At 35.9% G+C, this 22,321-nt stretch overlaps 1 protein-coding gene across 6 annotated transcripts in view; it reads right to left on the bottom strand.

Annotated features, from left to right (window-relative positions):
• The window catches only part of MGAT4A (alpha-1,3-mannosyl-glycoprotein 4-beta-N-acetylglucosaminyltransferase A), a 150,979-nt gene that overhangs the window by 48,974 nt on the left and 79,684 nt on the right, over window positions 1–22,321 (bottom strand). For 4 of the 6 annotated variants that reach the window (XM_082746879.1, XM_082746878.1, XM_082746880.1 and 1 more), the window contains exons 3-4: window positions 16,030–16,197; window positions 13,484–13,624 (exon numbers count right to left, since the gene is read on the bottom strand). In XM_082746879.1, coding sequence (XP_082603005.1) covers window positions 13,484–13,624; window positions 16,030–16,197 — 309 coding nt within the window. The remainder of the gene's footprint in view (window positions 1–13,483; window positions 13,625–16,029; window positions 16,198–22,321) is intronic. The other 2 variants (XM_082746882.1, XM_082746883.1) reach the window with 1 other exon arrangement.

Genomic DNA, 22,321 nt, shown 5'->3' with positions numbered 1-22,321 from the left:
AAGACAAAGAAAGAATAAAGAACTGTGAGAGATGACAGAAGATGAAAGAAGATGAAGGAAACATGACAAGTAAATGAAATATGGGATCCTGAGTCTGTCTGATCCTGGAACAAGAAAAGAATGAGAAAATGACAAAATCTGAAGAGGCTCTAAGGTTAGTTAACATGACAGCATCAATGTCAAGTTCCTGGTTTTGATCATTATATTATGGTTATACAAAATCTGAACATTTAGAGGAACTGGGTGAGGCATATGAAAACACTGTGTGTACTATCCGTGCAACTTTTTTCAAGGCTAAAATTATAGTCAGCTCTGCTATAATGGTTGTTTTGCAACAAATTTTTTTCCTGAGAGATTAATGTATTAGGCAACTATCTAAGCATCATGTGGATTTTGCATTTGCTTAGGTGCAATTTCTCCTCTGGGACAAGCATTCACTAGGTAAACACAGAAAAAGGCAACCATTTGAAATGAGCTAAAAAAAAACTGAACCAAGCAATGTAGAAATACACAAACAGTATACACTTCTAACTTCTACCAGCTGCCTCAGTTTGCTGCACATGAAAAACCACACATGTCTACATCTAGTGTTGAAATTTCCACCAGATTGCAGATAACCTGCCTTGTATCACACTTCTCAAAATCAAAATCTTCCAAGAGGCAGTCCTTCTGAAGCCCATTTTAACAGGCAAACCTCAAGCATTATTCAGTACCTTATTTATTGTAGTACTTAGTATTTCTTAATCATTTAGCATGTGTAAAACTGCTGGGTTTTTTTTGTCTTTTTGTACATATAACTAACAAAGTTTCTGACCACTGCAATACTGACTTTTCTCCTTTTATTGAACAATTCTATATAGTATAATTAATTTTAAGAATGCATATATTCTGTTATAATAGGACTGTAATCCACAGGAAGTTTTTTTTTTAATAACATCTTTTAAAAAGCCAGTAGAGAAATATTTTGCAAATATTAAAAACATTTAAGTCTCAGTAATTAAAAATTTATCAGAAATGCTACAAAATACTTAGAATTCATGAAATTCTGAAACTGGAAGGAAGCTGGAAGATCAGAGCTCAATGAGTCTACTACTATGATTCTGCAAAGAACAATACTAACATTCATAATTTGGCTATATGCAAAAGAAGGAAACTGGACCAGTTTGTTACACCATATACAAAAATAAACTCAAAACAGACTAAAAACCTAAATGTGAGACATGAAACCATAAAAATCCTAGACAAGAGCATTGGCAATAATCTCTCTAACATGGGCCATAGCAACATTTTTCTAGGTATGTCTTCTGAGGCAAGGAAAACAAAAGCAAAAATAAACTATCAGGACTACACCAAAATAAAAAGCTTCTGCACAGCAAAGGAAATTATCCACAAAACTAAAAGACAACCTACTGAATGAGAAAAGGTATTTGCAAATGACATACCTGATAAAGGGTCAGTATCCAAAATAAATAAAGAATACAACTTAACAACAAAAAAATAATCTTTAAAAAATTTAAAAGTGGACAGAAAACTTGAACAGATACTTCTTCAAAGAGGACATACAGATGGCCAACAAGACACATGAAAAGATGCTTGACATGACTCATCATCAGAAAAAGGCAAATCAAAATCACAATGAGATAATACCTCACATCTGTCAGAATGGTTAAAATCAACAACACAAGAAAAGAGGTGTTAATGAGGATGTGGAGAAAAAAAGAAATTCTCATGCATTAGTGGCAGAAATGCAAACTGGAACAGCAACTGTAGAAAACAGTACGGAGGTTCCTCAATAATTAAAAACAAACTACCCTATGACCCAGTTAACTATACTATTGGGTACTCACCCAAAGAATATGAAAGCACTAATCCAAAAAATAAGGCCACCCCTATGTTTACCACAGCATTATTTACAATAGCCAATAACGGAAGCAGCCCAAGTGTCCATGGATGGATGAAAGGATGAAGATGTGGTGTATACACACACACACACACACACACACACACTGGAATATTATTCAGCCATAAAAAGAATGCAGTCTTGCCATTTGCAGCAACATGGATGGAGCAATAGTGTATAATGTTAAGAGAAATAATTAAGTCAGACAAAGACAAATACTATATGATTTCCACCTATAGTGAATTTAGGAAACAAAACAAAGGGGGGAAAAAAAGACACAAACCAAAAAAACAGACTCTTAGCCACACAGAACAAAGAGATGGTTACCAGAGGGGTGAGTGGGAAGATAGATATAATAGGTGATGGGTATTAAAGAATACACTTATGATGAGTGCTGAGGAATACATAAAATTACTGAATCATTACATTGTACAACTGAAATGAATACTATATATGAACTATACTGGAATTAAAATTTAAAAAGCAGTAACCACCATTCCCCCAAAAAGAACACTAAGATCCAAATGGTTTAAAAAACAGCCCCCAAAAGGTAGACGCCACACTCCTCTCTTCCATTTTGAGATGAAGAGCTTCCTGGGGTTTAAAAAGGGATCTGTCATATTTGGACTTCTGAGAAGATGGCAGAGCAGTAAGATCCTAAGCTCATGAACACACAGTGCAACTAACTCTGGAAAAGACTCAAAAACTGGCACATGAGATTTAACAGTCAATCGTAGAAAAGGCCACACTGAGAAGTACAGGAGGGGCAGAAGGGGCAGAAATGCATTTAGGAACCAAACCTCTATGAGACTAACCTCACACAGGAGGGATACCAAAGCACCAAGGAGGGAGAGGAGCAGAATCCACAGCAGGTACCACAGGTATGGAGAACCCACACTGGAAAGATGAGTCCCCATAACATCTGGCTTTGAAAACCAGTGGGGCTTAACTTCCAAAGTTTTAAAATCAGCAGACCCTAACTCCAGGTATTTTTAAATCAGCTGGATCAGCTTCAGGAGAGCTGGAGGATAACAGAAAACTGAGTCCCCACCCTCAAAGAGCCAGCATAGCAAATACTTCTGCAGAGACACTGCAAGGCAGAAGCAGTTTGGAAAGTGCCTGGGGTAGCTCACATTTTGTGCTAGATGTGCAGGAATCTTTAGGAGACTTCAAGAACAAAAGTGCTAGCACGTGCCATTCTTTTACCGTGGCACCCCCCCCCCTTTATAGCCAGATACTTGTGGAACCACCACAAACATTCTCTACACATATTGCTTACACCAAGTCCCACCTCTGCCTTCCCTTGCAGAGGTACCACATCCAACCTGACCCACTCAGCAGGCATGCCTCCAAAGCCACATCTTCCCCAAACACCATGCAAGCAACCCCAGCAGGGACCAGTACCACTCCAAAATGACTCCTGTCCTGGGGAGAAGGGAATATAACCATACAAACCAATGTAGCCACAGTCCCAGCAGCCAAACCTTATAACTGGCAATGCAGACATAGTGCCCCGCAGCTCAGTATACCTGCAGTCCCAGAGCACACAGACTAAGGGCAGGCATCCAATCTGACTGCTAACCTACTACAAGCCCCCTAAAAGCACAGGGACCAAACCCTGACCAAAGCACCCCAAATAGCTAAAAATGGACCCTTGCAGCCAACTAGACTAAAGGTAAATGCAATCCAGTCACACAGTAGGACCCACATAGCTACACAGGAGACATCCCTGAAGTGCCTGGTTCCAATGAACAGAGGACACTGTGCTACAACACACCACAAAACCTCTTCATAAGGCCACTACTTTCAAGATCAGGAGATGGAGCTGATTTCCCTAATACAAAGAAACAAACACAGAGTTAGACAAAATAGGAGACAAACTAATATGGCAAAAATGAAAGAACAGGACAAAAATCACAGCAAGAGAGCTAAATGAAATGGAGATATAAGCAATATGCCTGATAAGGGATTCAAAGTAATGGTCATAAAGATACTCACTGGCCTTGAGAAAAAAGTGGAGGATCTCAGTAAGACCTTCAACAAAGAGATAGAAAATATAAAAAAGAACCAGTCAGAGATGGAAAATTCAGTAACTGAAATTCAAAATACTCTAGAACAAATTGACAGCAGAAGAGAAGAGGCAGAACAACTAAGCAGTGATGTGGAAGACAGAGTAATGGAAAGCAACCAAGCTGAATAGCAAAAAGTAAAAAGAATAATAAAAAATGAAAATAGGGTCAGGGAACTCAACAATATCATCAAGCACAGTAATGTTCACTTCTTAGGGATCTCAAAAGACAGAAAGCAACAGAAAACTTATTTGAAGAAATTATTGCTGAAAATTTCCCTGTTCCAGGGAGGGAACAGATATCCAGACCCAGGAAGCATGGTGAGCCCCCCACAAAATTTACCCAAGGAGGTCCACACCAACACATATACTAGTTAAAATGACAAAAACAAGTGATAAAGAGAAAATTTTAAAAACAGCAAGAGAAAAGAAAACAGTCATACACAAGGGAAACCACATAAGCCTAACAGTTGATTTTAAAACAGAAACTTTGCAGGCTAGAATGCAGTGGCAAGATATATTCAAAGCCCTAAAAGGATAAAACACTCAACCAAGAACACTCTTGGTGTTCAGTGAGGCAATCATTCAGAATATAAAGAGAGATAATGACCTTCCCAGACAAACAAAAGTTAAAGGAGTTCATCACCACTAAACTAGGCTTACCAAACCAAACAAAACAAAACAAAAAAACATTAAAGGGAATTCTTTAAAGAAGAGTAGAAAGAACAGGCAATAATTTAGTGTAAGAAAATTATGGAAGGAAAAAATTTCACAGATATAATAAGATAAAATGCAAACATATAATAAAAGTAGACTAATCACTTACAACACCAGTATGGAGGTTAAAGCACAAAGGCAGTAAAATAAATTATAACTATAAAAATCAATCAGGAGATTCAAAGAAGTATAAGTATGACATAATATACATAAACTGGCAGGGAAGTGGGTAGAGGCACATAGAAAAAATTCAGTGCTTTTAGAATGGGTTCAAAACTTAAGTGACCACCAATACATAGACTACATAGGATGTTCTATATGAATTTAGACTATATAGGATGTTCTATATGAACATAATGGTAACAAATTAGGAAAAAAAAAACCTTTAATAGATACATAAGAAAACAAAGAGAAAGGTATCCAAGCATAACACTAACAAAATCCACCAAACCACAGAGGAAAAAGCAAGAGAAGAACTGAAAAAAAAAAAAAAAAAAAAAAAAAAAAAAACCTAAAACAAGAACAAAATGGTATTAAGTATATACTTATGAATAATCACTTTAAATGTAAATGGACTACATACTGCAATCAAAAGACAGTAAGACAAGAAGGTGACTGAATGGATAAAAAAGCAAGACCCATATATATGCTGTCTATAAGAGACTTCATTTCAGACTGAAAGACATGCAGATTGACAATGAAGAGATGGAAAGACATGTACCATGCAAACTGAAGGTAAAAACAAAACTGGGAAAGCACAATTTCTATCTGGCAAAACAGACTATGCAATAAAGACTAAAAAAAAGACAAAGGACACTACATAATGATAAAGAGAACTACCTGACAAAAGGATGTAACAATTGTATATATTTATGCACCCAACATGGGAACACCTACATATATGAAACTACTATTACAAACAGAAAGGAAGAAATTACCAGTACTACAATAATATTAGGAGATACCCACTTACAGTAATGGATATATTATCAAGACAGAATAATCAACAAAGGAAGAATAGCTTTGAACAATAAATTAGATATATTCAGAACATTCAATCCAAAACCAGCAGTTTACACCTTCCTTTCAAAGGGATTTGGGACAGTCTCTGGAACAGATCAAATAAACATTAGACCACAATGTAAGTCCCAATAAATCGGAAAAGATTGAAATCATGGCATCCATCTTTTTAAACCACAATAGTATAAAACTAGAAATCAAAAGAAAACATCTGGAAAGTACACAAATACATGAGGATAAATAATAAACTACTAAACAATGAAGCAAAGAAATCAACCAAGAAATCAAAGAGGAAATTAAAAAAATACAGAGAGAACATGAAAATGAAAACATAACAGCCCAAAATCTTCAGGAGGCAACAAAAGCTATTCTAATGGGAAAGTTTATAGCAACACAGGCTTATCTCAACAAGAAAAATCTCAAGTAAACAACCTAACATTTAAAGGAGCTAGAAAAAGAACAAACAAAGCCCAATGCCCACAGAAAGAAGGCAATAATAGAGATTACAGCAGAAATAAATGAAACAGAGACTTAACAGTAAAACAGATCAATGAAACCAGGAGCTAGTTTTTTGAAAAGATCAAGAAAATTAATATGCCTTCAGTAAGATTCAGCAAGAAAAAAGAGACTCAAATAAATAAAATCAGAAATGAAGCAGGAGAAATAACATCAACCCTTCAGAAATACAAAAGCATTTAAACTTTCATAAGAGATTATGAAAGTTATATGCCAACAAATTGGACAATATGAAAGAAATGGATAAATTTCTAGAAACAGTTTTCCAAAACTAAATTAGGAAAAAATAGAAAATCTGAACAGATCAATTACTAGCAACAAAATTGAATCAGTAATTTTAAAACAAAAAAAAAAACCCAAAAAAACAAAACACCACAACTCCCAAAAAATATAAGTCCAGGACCAGATGGCTTTATAGGTAAATTCTACCAAACATTTAAAGAGTTAATAAGTTAATACCTATTCTTTTCAAATTATTAGGAAAAAAAAAAAGAGGAAGCTTCAAAATTCATTCTATGAGTTCCAGCACTACCCTGACACCAAAACCAGAGGAAGGCACTAAGTAAAAGGAAAACTACAGGCCAATATCTTTCATGAACATAGATGCAAAAATCCTCAACTAAATATTAGCCAACTGAATCCAACAATATGACAAAAATAATTCACCATAATCAATGGGATTTATTCCAAGGAAGAAAGGGTGGTTCAATATACACAAATAAATCAACATCATACATCATGTTAATAAGAGAAAAGACAAAACCATAAGATCATCTCAATAAATGAAAAAGAATTTGACAAAAATCCAGCATCTGTCACAATAAAAACTCTCAACAAAGTGGATTTAGTGGGAACATACCAGAACATAATAAAGACCATATATGAAAAATTAACAGCTAGCATCACACCCATGGTGAAGAACTGAGAGCTATTCCTCTAAGATCAGGAACAAGACAAGGATGTCCACTCTCACCACTGTTATTCAACCCAGGAATCAAAGTCCTAGCCACAGCAATCAGACAAGAATAAGATATAAAAGGCATCCAGATTGGTAAAGAAGAAGTAAAACTTTCACTATTTGCAGATGACATGATACTATATATAGAAAACCCCAAAGACAGCTAGAACTGAAAAATGAATTCAATAAATTCACAGGATACAAAATACACAGAAATCAGTTGCATTTCTATTCACTAATAATGAGATAGCAGAAAGAGAAATTAAACAATAATCTCATTTACAATTGCACCAAAAAGAGTAAGATACCCAGTAATAAATTTAACTAAGGAGATGAAAGATCCATACCCCAAAAACTAAAAAACACTGATGAAACAAACAGAAGATGACACAAACAAATGGAAAGGTACTACATGCTCATGGCTTCAAAGAATCCACATTGGGGCCCCTGGGTTAAGCCTCTGCCTTCAGCTCAGGTCATAATCCCAGGGTCCTGGGATTGAGCCTCGAATCAGCCTCTCTGCTCAGCGGGGAGCCTGCTTCCTCCTCTCTGCCTGCCTCTCTGCCTACTTGTGATCTCTGTCAAATAAATAAATAAACTCTTTTTTTTTTTAAAGAATCCACATTGCTAAAACTTCCGTACTACCCAAAGCAAGCTACAGATTCAATGCAATCTGTATCAAAATAACAATAGCATTTTTCACAGAACTAAGACAAAGAATTTAAAATCTGTATGGAATCACAAAAGACCCTAAAGGCAAAAAAATTTTGAGAAAGAGCTAAGGTGAAGGTATCATAATCCCAGATTTCAAAATATACTACAAAGCTGTACTAATCAAAACAGTATGGGAGGTACTTGCATAAAAACAGATCAATGGAACAGAACAAAAAACCCAGAAATACACCTATACTTATATGGTCAATTAATCTGTGACAAAGGGGGCAAGAATATACAATGGAAAAAAAGAGAGTTTCTTCAATAAATAGTATTGAGAAAACTGTACCACTTTTTTACACCATACACAAAACTAAACTCAAAATGGATTAAAGATCTAAGTATGAGTCATGGAACCACAAAAACCCCTAAAAGAAAAGATAGGCAGTAATCTCTTGAACCAATGTCCAATCCTTACCAACACTGTTTTGGAGTCGTCTCCTCACACAAGGGAAACAAAGGCAAAAATAAACTACTGGGTCTATACCAAAAATAAAAAGCTTTTGCACAGCAAAGGAAACAATCAACAAAATAAAAAGATAACCTAGTGAATGGGAGAAGATATTTTTGCAAATGATATATCCAATAAGTGCCTCATATCAACTCAATACCAAAAAAACCAAAAATCTAATTTTAAAATGGGCAGAAGACCTAAGAAGATATTTTTCCAAAGAAAGCATACAGATGCCCAACAGACATAAAAAGATGTGCAACGTCATCAGGGAAATGCAAATCAAAACCACAATGAGGTATACTTCATACTTGTCAGGATAGCTAAATTTAAAAGGACAAAAAATTACAAGTGTTGTCAAGGATGTAGAGAAAAAGGGACCTTCATGCACAGTTAGTGGAAATGCAAGCTGGTGCAGCTGCTGTGGAAAACAGAATGGAGGTTCCTCAAAAAACTAAAAATAGAACTATCTATTAATTCCACCACTGGATATTTACTCAAAGAAAAGGAAAACATGAATTCAAAAAGATATATTCACCTTTATGTTTACTGCAGCATTTTTACAATATCCAAGATATGGAAGCAATCTAAGTTTCTATCCATAAATGAATGGATCAAGATGTGGTACATACATACAATGGAATACAACTCAGTCATAAAAAAGAATGAGATCTTGCCATTGCAACGATATGGATGTACCTTAAGGCTGTAATGGAAAGTGAAGTAAGTCAGAGAAAGATAAATACTATACAATTTCACTGATATGTGGAATTTAAGAAACAAAACAAATAACAAAAAAGACACCAAAAAAATGGACTCTGAAGTACAGCAAATAAGCTGGCGTTTGCCAGATGGGAGGTGGGTGGGGGGATAGGTAAATAGATAAAGGGATTAAAAATATACTTATAACAAGCACTGAGTATAAAATTGTTGAATCATATTGTACACCTGAAACTAATATAACACTGCATGTTCAATTTTAAAATTAATTAAATAAAATTGTTTTTAAAAGAAATTTCCCATATTTGTTCCAAACAAATATTTACTGAACACCTATCAAACCCAAGGTATTATTCTAGGCGATAAGGATAATAGTGTACAACGAAGGTAAGGTCCCTCCCCTCACGGAATCAATATTCTAGCAGAGGGAAAAAGATAAATAATAAAATCTTAGCAGGTGTGGGGCACCTGGGTGGCTCAGTGGGTTAAAGCCTCTGCCTTCGGCTCAGGTCATGATCCCAGGGTCCTGGGATCAAGCCCCGCATCGGGCTCTCTGCTCCGTGGAGAGCCTGCTTCCTCCTGTCTCTCTGCCTGTCTCTCTGCCTACTTGTCATCTCTGTCTATCAAATAAATAAAACCTTTAAAAAGAAAAAAAAAAAAAATCTTAGCAGGTGATAGGTTCTAACAAATTAAAATGTGGCAATATTAAAAAGAGTAAGTGGGGAAAAAAAAAAAAAAAAGAAAAAAAAAAAAGAGTAAGTGGGGAACAGGGAAAGGGACAGATATCTCTATAGACACCAATGTTATGGAAGGCCTCTCTTCTATCACCTGAACTGATAACTAATGATAAGAAAGAGCAGATGAAGAACACTCCAGAAGAGGAAACAGCAAGGCCCCAAAGAAACAATGATCTTAACACAGTCAAGAAATAGAACAGAATGTATCTAAAGCAGAATGCGCCTATATTCAGAGAATTAATTCGCGGTCAGATCAAATGTAACCTTAAATTTAGTTTTAACTGACTATAAGAGAAAGTCACTGTAGAATTATAAGTAGGGGAGTGACATTATCCAATTTTTAATTTTAAAAAGATTACCAAATTTTGTGGCAAACAGATATAAAAGTATTCAGAGTAAAAATGTTTTGGGGAGATCAGTTAGAAGACAGGTGCTCTGAATTAGGGTACTGGAAATGTAGCTGAGTGGACAGACTGGAGAGAGAGCACAAGTGGGGGTAGCAGCAAGCAGGCAGGAGGAGAAAGAGAAGCAGGCTCCCCACAGAGCAAGGAGCCCGACGTGGGGCTCAATCCCAGAAACCTGGGATCATGACCTGAGCTGAAGGCAGCTACTTAATCGACTGAGCCACCCAAGTACCCCATCTACCCCAATTCTTTGTGCCCTCAATGCAGTGTTCTACAAGAACTACATAGCTCAATCGTTCAGATTGCTAATCTGGTCTTCAGCTGTATCTACTGTTTATTAGTCCATCTATATGGTAATTTTAAATATAAATCGATGAAATTAGAACCAGAGATAACTAACTAATCCTTTATGAACTGGCCTCTCATCCCTCTAAAATATATTGAATATGTGTAATTTCTAAATTACATTCTTCTTGCTCTGCAAATTCAATTTCCTTGAGTATTAAAAGTCATTCACAATGTGGTTTCCTTAAATATTTTGTAACCCTAGTTGTACAATACGCCCTTTACCCATCTGTAGTTGCTGTATGTATTTATTGCAGCCTGCAAATTTCATGGAAGGATCTAGAAAGGGTGTGGGTTGGGAGGGGGTGGCTGGCAGGTTTTTGTTCTTCACAAGGAATTCAAGCCCCTCTTTAGACAGTAGTTACCTAGAACATTCTCCCTCTTTAGTCTTAGGAAGACTTAACTGGTCTGAGTGCTGTTCCTTATTTAGTCAGCCTGACCACTTTATAACAATTTTTAGCAAGAAGTCGTTTTTCTTTGATCTAAAAAACAGAAGAGGCACGTGGGTGCTCAGCTGGTTAAGTGTCTGCCTTTGGCTCAGTTCATGATCACGGGGTTCCAGGATTGAGTGAGCCCTGCATGGGGCTCCCTGTTCAGTGAGAAGTCTGCTTTTCCCTCTGCGCCCCCTCTGCTCATGTTCTCGCTCTCAAATAAATACATTAAAAATCTGAAAAAGAAAAGTTCTTAATATAAAGTCCCTAAAAAGATTTTGGAGCTGCACAAAATCCCAGCATACATATACAGAACTACTTTTTCTATGTGCATTTTTCTAAATAGAAAGTGTATAGTTTTCCTAGGATAGCCAAAGGGTTCTTTGACTCTAAAAATGTTAAGAACCACTGCTTATGGATTTAAGAAAGTGATTTTAATGTAAATCTGAGGGTTTTCTTATATATTTTTTTTCAAGCTGTTTTTTCTACCTCTCAAAAGTAGTGCCGGCTTGGTAACAATGCTAACTAGCAGAAATCTGGCTGACCAAGATTTCATTATATTTATGATAAAGTCATAAACAAATGGGATGGAACGTAAGTATCTTCAAAAAGGTAAGAGAATGTCACATTTACAAAATAACAAGGAGCTTCCATAGGAGAACCTGTTAGATGTTGCGAACTTTTAAATGACTTTAAAAATACTTGTACTTTCAGAATGGATAAAGAAGATATGGTCCATATAGATAATGGAATATTATGCCTCCATCAGAAAGGATGAATACCCAACTTTTGTGTCAACATGGATGGGACCAGAGGAGATTTTGCTAAGTGAAATAAGTCAAGCAGAGAGAGCCAGTTATCATATGGTTTCACTTACTTGTGGAGCATAAGGAATAACACAGAGGACATTGGAATATGGAAAGGGGGAGTTGGGGGAAATCAGAGGGGGAGATGAAGCATGAGAGACTATGGACTCTGAGAAACAAACTGGGGGTTTTAGAGGGGAGAGGGGTGGGGGGTTAGGTGAGCCTGGTGGTGGGTAGGTACTAAGGAGGGCACATATTGCATGGAGCACTGGGTGTGGCGCATAAACAATGAATCTTGGAACACTGAAAAAATAAAATTAAAAAAAAACTTGTAGGGGCGCCTGGGTGGCTCAGTGGGTTAAAGCCTCTGACTTCGGCTCAGGTCATGATCTCAGAGTCCTGGGATCGAGCCCCGCATCAGGCTCTCTGCTCAGCCGGGAGCCTGCTTCCTCCTCTCTCTCTGCCTGCTTCTCTGCCTACTTGTGATCTCTGCCTGTCAAATAAATAAATAAAATCTTTAAAAAAAAAAAACAACTTGTACTTTCTTTTCATTTGATATTCTTATTAATGAAGACATCATCTAGACCAGCAAATGTACTAAATGACTGAGACACCCTACCCAAATAGTGATTATTAAATGGAGAGATATAATATCAACTTCAGAAATAATTAATGATTAATGTTCTAAAGAAAATAATTCAGAGTACACCACCCATCTTGTTAGTCGTTGTACATCCAGCATCTGCTGGATAATTATTTATTTAATCAATAAGGAAATGGAAGAATGAGTTAGTCTGAACATGATATTTTAAGAATTATCACTTCATTAGGAAGGCAGAGTACAATTTTAAATGATTCATAAAGTAGAAAGATGGCAGAACTAAAAAAAGACAAATATAAAAGCTTATGCTAATAGATCAAATAATATGAGAAAATGCAACATACACAAAAAAGTAAATACCCAAGAATCCTACTGAATTAAAAGCAGATTAAATCAGCATTTCAGAAACATTATCACAAATATGAACCCCAGTATCTATCGGGTAATGGTTTTAACAAAAGACAAAAGACTCATTAGGGGAGCAAAACGATATTTTGCTATCTACATTTTAAAACCTCCAAAGAAAACATTAATAAAGTCAAAATAGAGGAATAAAAATAATGAAATAACAGTTAAGTAGGGCCCACAAGGAAAATTAAACGTCTGGCAGTTTTAACAAGAAGAAAAAAATAAACAATAAACTATATTTTCACTATATGAGAAAAAAAGTAAACCAAAGTATTTCTATTATTGTTTGAAAGGTTAAACGAAAGCGATTATATGCCTTCCAGCTCTTTAAGAAAAAGCAGGGGCAAACAGAAAAAAACCTCTCTCGACGAGACTGTGAGAACTATTAATGTAGAAAGATAACACAAGAAAAAAAAGTCACCTCAAATTTTCAAAACAGAAAAATTAAAAAGGTTTAAACACTTTTCTGCCTGGAGATGGGGCTTAAACCAGATTTCTCATGCCTATATACTCTGATCTATGGCAAAAAATATCTAACTCCTTTCAATGTAAACGAATCCTAAGTTATTATGCAGAGAGAAGGAATTTTTCTTCTTTGACCTGCCAGACTTCTAATGGTCAATGTTATACTCCAAGATCCAATTAAGACCAGCAGTACAACCACAGTAAAAAACAAAATAAACATACCTCCTGTTCTTCCGTTACCAATCTGCAGAGCAGGCTGAAGGCTTCTTTCATTTTGCAATAAATGAGGCAAATGATAATAAATACTTGGCACTTGAAGAGATTTTTTGCTTGTTAACTCCTTTAATAGCTTAAGAGTATTATCTAAAACAGAAAAGCATAATTAATGATCGCCTTACTTACAGAAGTTACTGATTTTACAAATATAGCAGTAAAAATTTATGAGCACTAGAACTAAAGAATTTTCTTTCCTGATTTCATACTTTGGTGAATAAGATCTCCATTTAAAATGAAAAAAGACACTTCTGCAACCAGAGTTTCACAGAGTCCCAATGTTGATACCACTCTGAAGAAGCCAAAGTACCATGAGAAGACAGAATGCTTTCATCATGGAATGCTTTCATCGTTTGCTGTTAAAAAGGTTCAGTTCAGAACTCAGGCCCTGCAGAACACACTCGAAACATGCTACCCGTTTATGAAAATGTAATAAGCACATTCACCACAATAACTTTCACTCTCCTTATGCTATTCTATTTTACTGAATTTTCAAATGGAAGATTTTTTTTCTTTCAAAAAAAAAAAAAAGTACAATAATTTAAACAGCACAATTTGAGAATGCCCTATACAGATCCTAATTTTCAAGTAGATTTTCTGGGTTTTTTTGGAGGACTTAATGAACCCTTTAACATAATATGAAATAAAAACTCAATCTAGTAGGCAATATTGTTTTACAGTTCCAACTCTATTTTAATTTAACCTTTTAAATATGGAAGTTGGGAGTAAGGATTTAAAGCCTCAAAGATTTCAGGCAAAACTATATGAAAACTCCATTAAAAATATGACAAGAATCAACAATTCACAAAAGAAATGCAAATGACTGTTATACTTAATCTCACAAGTAAAGAAACAATTATAAATTACAAGACACTAGTTTCAACCTATCAACTTAGCATAAGTTGATAATAATATTAAATACTGGTGATAATGTGATACATGTTTCAGCTCTTCAGCTATTCAGAAGAGCATCAAAAACCCTAGAACAAGTCTGCTTTACTAGTCAATAATTTCCCTTTTAGGAATTTCACTTTTATGCATGCAACAAGTATTTATCTATTTTGTCTCAGCGACTGTGTCATGTGTTTAGAAATGAACAAGCCACTAAAACATAGATCCCTGTTTTTAAGGAAATCATAATGTAATGAAATAACATAAGGGCTACCAGAAATGTGACCAATTTATATACAAAGTTGTTCATCGCAGAGTTAGAAATTGGGGAAAAAAAACAATATAGGAAAATCCTATTTGCCTAATATTAGAAAAATATTTAATTCATTATGGGATATGGTTAACTGACATATAGCCAATGAAAATAGCATTTTTGAAGAATATTCAAAGACATAGTGAAATACTACTAGCCTAATTTCAAAAGTTAAAACGAGGCTCTAACACCCAATCACAATTTTGAAGAAAAACGTAAGTGGAAAAAAGACTAGAAGGAAACAAAAAATGTTAGCAGAAATCAACTGGCAGCAGGCTTATGGGTGCTTTATTTTTTTTTTATTATCTATCCCACTCCATAATTTTAAGTGTTACTGTGCCATAACACACATTTCACAATCAGGAGGGGAAACATGCAGCATGAAAATTTAAAATAAGGTCAGGTAGTGAATCCAAGACAAGAGGAATGAATGATAAAGGATGGGAAGAGATGCTGCTAAATGAAAAAATTTATTAATCCTGAAAGATTACATAAATTCTGAGGCAACTGATTACATACACATGTCAATTTAATTATTAGACTAATGAAAACACAGAAACAGAGAGGATAATTGTCACTCATCTTACTCTAACCACAAGTTGTCAGAGAAGCAACAGATCAGATACCCCCAAAAGTGCACACTGTAATAAAACCATATTTTTTCCCCTGTAAGTCAGAGATAAGAGTACTAATTGCTTCAAATAGCTCAAAGGTTCTCCAGAGTCTATCTGAGGCCCATACAGGTCACAACATAAACATGTAAAAACACAAAATTAAATTTTAATCTCATTTGGAATATGGTTTTTTTTTTTTTTTTTTTAAATTTTATTTATTTATTTGACAGAGAGAAATCACAAGTAGATGGAGAGGCAGGCAGAGAGAGAGAGAGAGAGGGAAGCAGGCTCCCTGCTGAGCAGAGAGCCCGATGCGGGACTCGATCCCAGGACCCTGAGATCATGACCTGAGCCGAAGGCAGCAGCTTAAGCCACTGAGCCACCCAGGCGCCCTGGAATATGGTTTTTAAAAGATCTGGCTTTTTGCTATGGTCGGTGAAATTTATCCAACTGAAATCTAAATCAATATTATGTCACTCTCTTAAAATCAAAGTGAGTAACTAATCACAACTGTTTTATTATAATTTACCATGACAGGGAAAGTTTGTGTGATGTCTCTCGCTGGAAACAGTAATAAATGCTGGCTGATAAGCTACTTTACACGACCTTCAAATAAATTACGTCACGTAACCCTTTGAAAATAATAATTTTTATAAAACTAAAAATATCATTTGTACCTGAAAATTTATTTAATGGATCCTTACTTCCATTTGCTTCTGCTCCTACACGCTTGAACTGCTGTACAATGGCATTTAATTCAGAAGAGCGCTGAGAGATTCTATGTTCAGCTATTCGAAGACGTTCTTTCAAGGCAAGAAACTCTCGTTGATAAGCAATCAGTTTTTCTAGAAGCAAAACCAGAAGTTTTTAATGTATTTAAAAAAAAAACCAAAACTATAAGATCAGAATTTTTACAGTCACATTTTTCCAGAAAGATATTCATTTGTGTATTGCTACAGAACTGAAAATAAAAAAGAGCCCCAACCAGTTAATGTAATGCTTCTTTTTTTTTTTTTTCCCTTTCTTAGCATTAGAAAGCAATTTATTTTTTTTTCCCCTGAGGCTGTAAACTTATTTTTTTGGTTTAAGTTCAAGTTAGTAAACATAGAGTGTATTACTAGTTTCAGGGGTAGAATTTAGTGATTCATCAGTTGCATACAACACCCAGTGCTCATTACATCAAGTGACCTCCTTAATGCCCATCACCCAGTTACCCCAACCCCCACCCACCTCCCCTCCAGCAACCCTCAGTTTGTTCCCTAAAGTTAAGATTCTCTTAGGTTTTGTCTCCCTCTCTGTTTTTGTCTTTTCTTATTTTTTCCTTTCCTTCCCCTATGTTCAACTGTTGCTCTTTATATCTGTAAGAATGCAAGCACTTTCAACTAAGCACATAACAATGGAAAGACAGGGATAAAAGGATGAAAAGTTTTTAGAATTAACACTTCAAGCATAATACTAACATCATTTCTCAAAAGGTCCAAACAACTATAAAAACTATAAAAACCTTATTTGTGGGGCTCCTGGGTGGCTCAGTTGGTTAAGTGTCTGCCTTCAGCTTGGGTTATGATCCTGGGATCTGGGATGGAGCCCGGAATGGAGCCCCGCATCGAGCCAGCACTGCGCCCTGCATCTGAGCAAGGAGCCTGTTTCTCCCTCTCCCTCTGCCTGCCTCTCTGCTTGCTTGTGCTCTCTCTGTCAAATAAATAAAATCTTAAAAAAAAAAAAAGAAGACCTTATTTGTATTAAGAAGAGAGAGATAAAGTATTGAAACTGATAATAATGTATCTAATAATAAATTACCATTTATAGCATCATCATTTATTTCCATAGGCCGTTTCCTCTGTACTTCCTATTCTGCCAAGATTTCCCTAGGCCAGACTTTGGCCAAATTCCTGATTCCTAAAAACTCTACCAGGCAGATGTAAAAATCAACTGGGATGACCACCGTTAAAAATCATCCTTTTTTAATTTGAGAGAATCACAGGTCAGGAAAACCTGGTCTAGGAAATAAAAGTGGATTTTATGAGGATAAATGTAGGCATTGAAACAACCGGCTCAGAGGGACAAAGTGCAGAGTGAGAAGAGCCCTAAGGACAGAGCCTGACATAGAAATCCAAGGGATGGTGGGAGAAAAAGCATTCATTAACCACGATGAGCAATGCTGAAAGATAGCTGAGGCTATGGGAGTAGGAAGAGTAACTCCACAACCTCATTAAACTAAGAGAAACCCTAACAATGGTTTTCAACTTTGTATCAAGTTAGGTAGGCTACTATTTTGACATCTAAACAAAACACACTTCAGAAAGACTGCTTTTTACTTAATATTATTATCTTGGCTTTATTCAAGGATAGACTCAATAAAAAACAGACTTACAAAAAATAAATCTGCATGTTTCATAAAGCTAGTCTTAAAAACAGGCAATTATGTTTGTTCTTTGTCCCTTACACAAAAGCCCACACAGTAAACATCTCTTCAGAATTTTGTGGCAGGGGGAAAAAAAAGTCTACCCTGCTCAACTGTCATTCTTCCTTATATTGAACAATGACAGACATGTAAGCAGCTGTATTGCCCCTTAACTTGCTGGTTTTAGGAGGGAAGGAACGACAAAGCAGGCTGTAATTAGGTCAGACATCAAGGGAGTTTCCAGGTAACCAGCAAGGTCCTAATGACTGACCTGGGTAGTGGCCCAATAAAATTCATTACTATGCATTCATAGTTTAGGCACTTTTCCATATGTATAAACTCATTAAACAAATGAAATGTCAAAAAGATGCTATTCACAAACATGAAACTATCAACAATTATATTCTAACAAATACTGTAACAATTGTAACAAGAGATACCCAAGATTCATGTAATGAAAACTACAAACCCCTTACTGACACCTGTAAGAGTAAATGAAATCATTGCTTAATCCTAAGTGAGAAGACTCAAACTTGTAAAAAAAATTATAATAATAAAATAAATTTAAAAATAAAAATGAATTCTACCATAAATTAAATAATAAATTCAGTTCAATACCTTTCAAATAAATAATGAAACTTCTTTGGAATATGACTTTTTACACGTGATCCTAAAATTCACCTAGAGGAGAGAATGTGTTTAAAGAGGGGAAAAAAGCCCTTAACCTGGCTCAGTGGGTTAAAGCCTCTGCCTTCGGTTCAGGTCACCATCCCAGGGTCCTGGGATCGAGCCCCGCATCAGGCTCTCTGCTCAGCAGGGATCCTGTTTCCCCCTCTCTCTGCCTGCCTCTCTGCCTACTTGTGATCTTGTCTGTCAAATAAATAAATAAAATCTTTTAAAAAAATAAATAAAGAGAAAAAATAAATAAATAATAAAGGGGAACTTGCTCTGAGATCAGAACACACTGGAAGGCTATAGAAATTAAAACACTGTGGACCACCAGGTCCGGAAAGTGTGGATAAGAGCCGATTACACGAAGCAGGCGGTGTCCAAAATCAGCACTAGTGAACAGTCCTTTCAGTTCTTCCCTCTTTCAGCAAGTTAAAATCCTCTTGCGAACAGTCACGCAGTGCTGAGATTGTGGTTTCTTGACACCACCCACCCAATAGAGAATTAGAACTCTCTGGAGGAAAAGTTTAAGATGAACCTGAAACAATCTGGTATAAAATAAGAAAATGCTATTTTAAAAACACCACCACCACCACCACCACCACAGGACTTGCTGAAAGGGCACAGCAAGGTACCTGAGGGGCTCCTAACCAAATTAGAGACAAATTTAAGCACAAAACAAATACTGATAGTAACAAATAAGGGAAATGGGTTTCTTTATAGCAGAACGCCAACTAATAAATGAAGAAGGAAGGATTAATGTTGGAAAAATCACCATTTCGCAGCTATCACAGAAATAACTGATTCAGGCAAAAATTAGACCAACAGGTGAAAGTGTGCTGAGGAAAGGGCTATGTATTTCACCTCCAAGTATCTCCCCACAAAGTGCTCATTACTTACAAAGGGAAAAATATGCTAACGTTACCATGGAGAAACCTGGTAGCTACTTTGCTTAAGTGATCAAAGTTCCCATCAGCAACCAGAAAACAGACATGACATGACTGCTGATGTGAGGCACAGAGGACACGCCTTATTCTTGTGGCATTCCTGCCAAAAATACATAATCTGAATCTAATCTCAAGGAAACATCAGATGCATCCAAACTGAGAGACAAGGTACAAAATAAAAAGCTCATACTATAAAAAAAAAAGTCATGGCCATCGAAGACAAAAGGCTCGTGAGGAACTGCCACAGATGAAGAGATGAAGGAGCCATGAAAACCCAATGCAAAACACAGTCCTGGGCAGAAACCTGGACCAGAAAAGCTAAACCCTACAAAGAACATTACTGGGGGAAAAATAACAGAATATAGGCTAAAGACAAGATACTACGCCAAAGTTAAATTTCCCTAAATTAGATTTTCATACTGAAGTATTTTGCAGAATTCCTTGTTCCTAGGAAATAAACATTAAATTAGTTAGGGATTAAAAAAGCATGATTTCTGTAATTTATACCCAAATAGTGCTGAAAAGAAACAAATTATCTCAAATAGATGACAGAGACAAAATAGTCACAAGAGGTGAGATCTATAAAGACATTTTGTGTTGCCCTTGTAACTCTTCTTCATTTGAAACTTAAAAAAAAATAAATAAATAAAAAATAAATTAGGACTGGAAGGCATACAGGTTAGGTCTTTTAGCAGCTCTGGATTGGGTGGGATATGGACCTGAAGGCAGTCTCTGTCCTTCTATGCATTTTCTTGGTACTTTTTTGAAACCACCTTCCCAGAGGCCAGCTTCACCAAATAGGGAGAGTAACCATTACCACCAGAGAAACGCCCCAGCCCTTACTCCAAAACACTGTTGTGCTCTGAGGTGGCCAGGCCATGCTCCTGAAAAGATCCTTTGGGCCCATGGAATACTGGATAAAGCCCTAAGTATTTCCTGTCAGCCCAGATGCTAGTGCTGCTGTTAGCCCAAAGTCCACAGCTATGAGAGGGCTCTAAATGGATCATTTCCCATCTCTCACATCCATCCTTGGTTTCTAACTCCATATTTCCATATTTAAAGGGTTCTCTCCAGACATCACAGCAAGTCCGTACTCCATCTACAATGCCAGGTCAATGAATTAAAGTATGCGTGGTAAAGCCCTTAGCTAGACCTGCTAGGATACCACAGAACACTGCTGGCTCCTTTCAACAGAGAGGAGTTATAATTTCCTCACAGCCCCCCCTTGGAATGCAGCCTATCCTCTATCATCTACCCAAACACAGGCTCACTAGTGACTTCTAGAATATGGGAAGCTATATTTCCCATAGTTTTATGCTGCTCCCTTAAGGAGAGTAATAGATCATCCCAGAAGTTCAAACTTTAGCATAAAAGACAAAAAAATTCCTTCAAATTAGTGATCACATGTTTGATGATTCTCTATTCTCAACATTAGTAACATAATTCTTATTTTTGCTTTTCTTTAATCATTTAAATCAGTTTCTACTGGGGGATTGGCAGGAAACTGTAGGAACTCTTATACTATCATCTTACTAGGAAATGTCTAGTTTTGTTTCTTTTGTTTTTATTATAGACCGATTCTAACTCTTTTTAATTGTAGAAAATTATATATCCAGATGAGACAATGAAAGTAAAAATCATGCTGCATGAACCTAAGACTCTGAAACATACAAAATTTCCAAAGAAATCACTTTAATTCCTTCCAAGCAAATAATCAAGCCAGTTTTCCAGAGAAAAGTGTACCTATAGTTCCTCAAAGACTTATCAGGTTGACCCATATGAAACTGCTGATATTTGATCTTTTTTTTTGCAAAAATGTCAATTTCATGTGGTTCAACAATTTAAAAATAACAGCTTTGGACCCAACAATTTAAAAATGCATGAATATAGATGAAAAACTAACAAAAATAAAAACTAATATCCAATATGTAATATATAAAAACAGAACAAAAAATTTCATTTTTCAAGCAACAGTACCTCTTTATTAGCAAGATGTGGGGGACACCACTGAATTCTATGAGCTAACATTAAAAACCAGCTTTTTATATTAAAACTAAAATTACCAAAAATTAAACCCACTTTTAAATTTTATTTTAAAATATATTAAACAATAAAGTTCTGACACTGAGAAGAACGTTGATAAATAGTCTGGTCCACCCCTCTGTCCTTTAGTACTACAACAAACCACTTCACACAGATAAATATTTAAATATTTAAATACATATACACACACACACACACACACACACACACACACATACATATATATATATATGGAGATCCCTCAGAAATAGATTCCACAATTTAACAAGCTTTACTTTTCAGGAAGTCATGGCCTTTGAAAAACATTTCACTTCACATTCATCATTCTTAGACAACCATTTTTTTTAAAAAGAAGGCCCAGATGAAATTATGGGCAGTTTCTCATTTAAAAATCTCTTAAAAAATAAAAGAACTGCTGGGGAAGGTATGTGCTATGGTGAGTGCTTTGAAGTGTTTAAACCTGGTGATTCACAGACCTGTACCCCTGGGGCTAATAATACATTATATGTTAATTAAAAAAATAATAATAAAAAAGAACTGGATTCAGAAAGGGTTTAGAAGAACTAGTCTAGAAAAGCCAAAGACAAGTGAGCAGGACTCTAAATGACATAGGTTGAATGGGATTTGAACAGACAATTCTAATTAGAACGGATATAGCTAAAAGTTACAAACAAGAAGAGGTATCTCATTCTCTAATGTTCCCATGCCTAAGAACCACCTGGAAGAGACTGTTAAAACAAAACTCTGGACCCCCACCTCAGAGATTTTAATTCAGTAGGTATGACATGGTGCTTAAGAATTTTAAACAAGCGGGGCAACCTGGATGGCTCAGTTGGTTAAGTGTCTGACTCTTAATTTTGGGTCAGATTATGATCTCAGGGTTGTGATGTTGAGCCCCATGTCGGG

Source organism: Mustela nivalis (assembly GCF_964662115.1).
Source record: "Mustela nivalis genome assembly, chromosome: 8".
Lineage (NCBI taxonomy): Eukaryota > Metazoa > Chordata > Mammalia > Carnivora > Mustelidae > Mustela > Mustela nivalis.
This window is presented reverse-complemented; position numbering and strand designations above follow the sequence as displayed.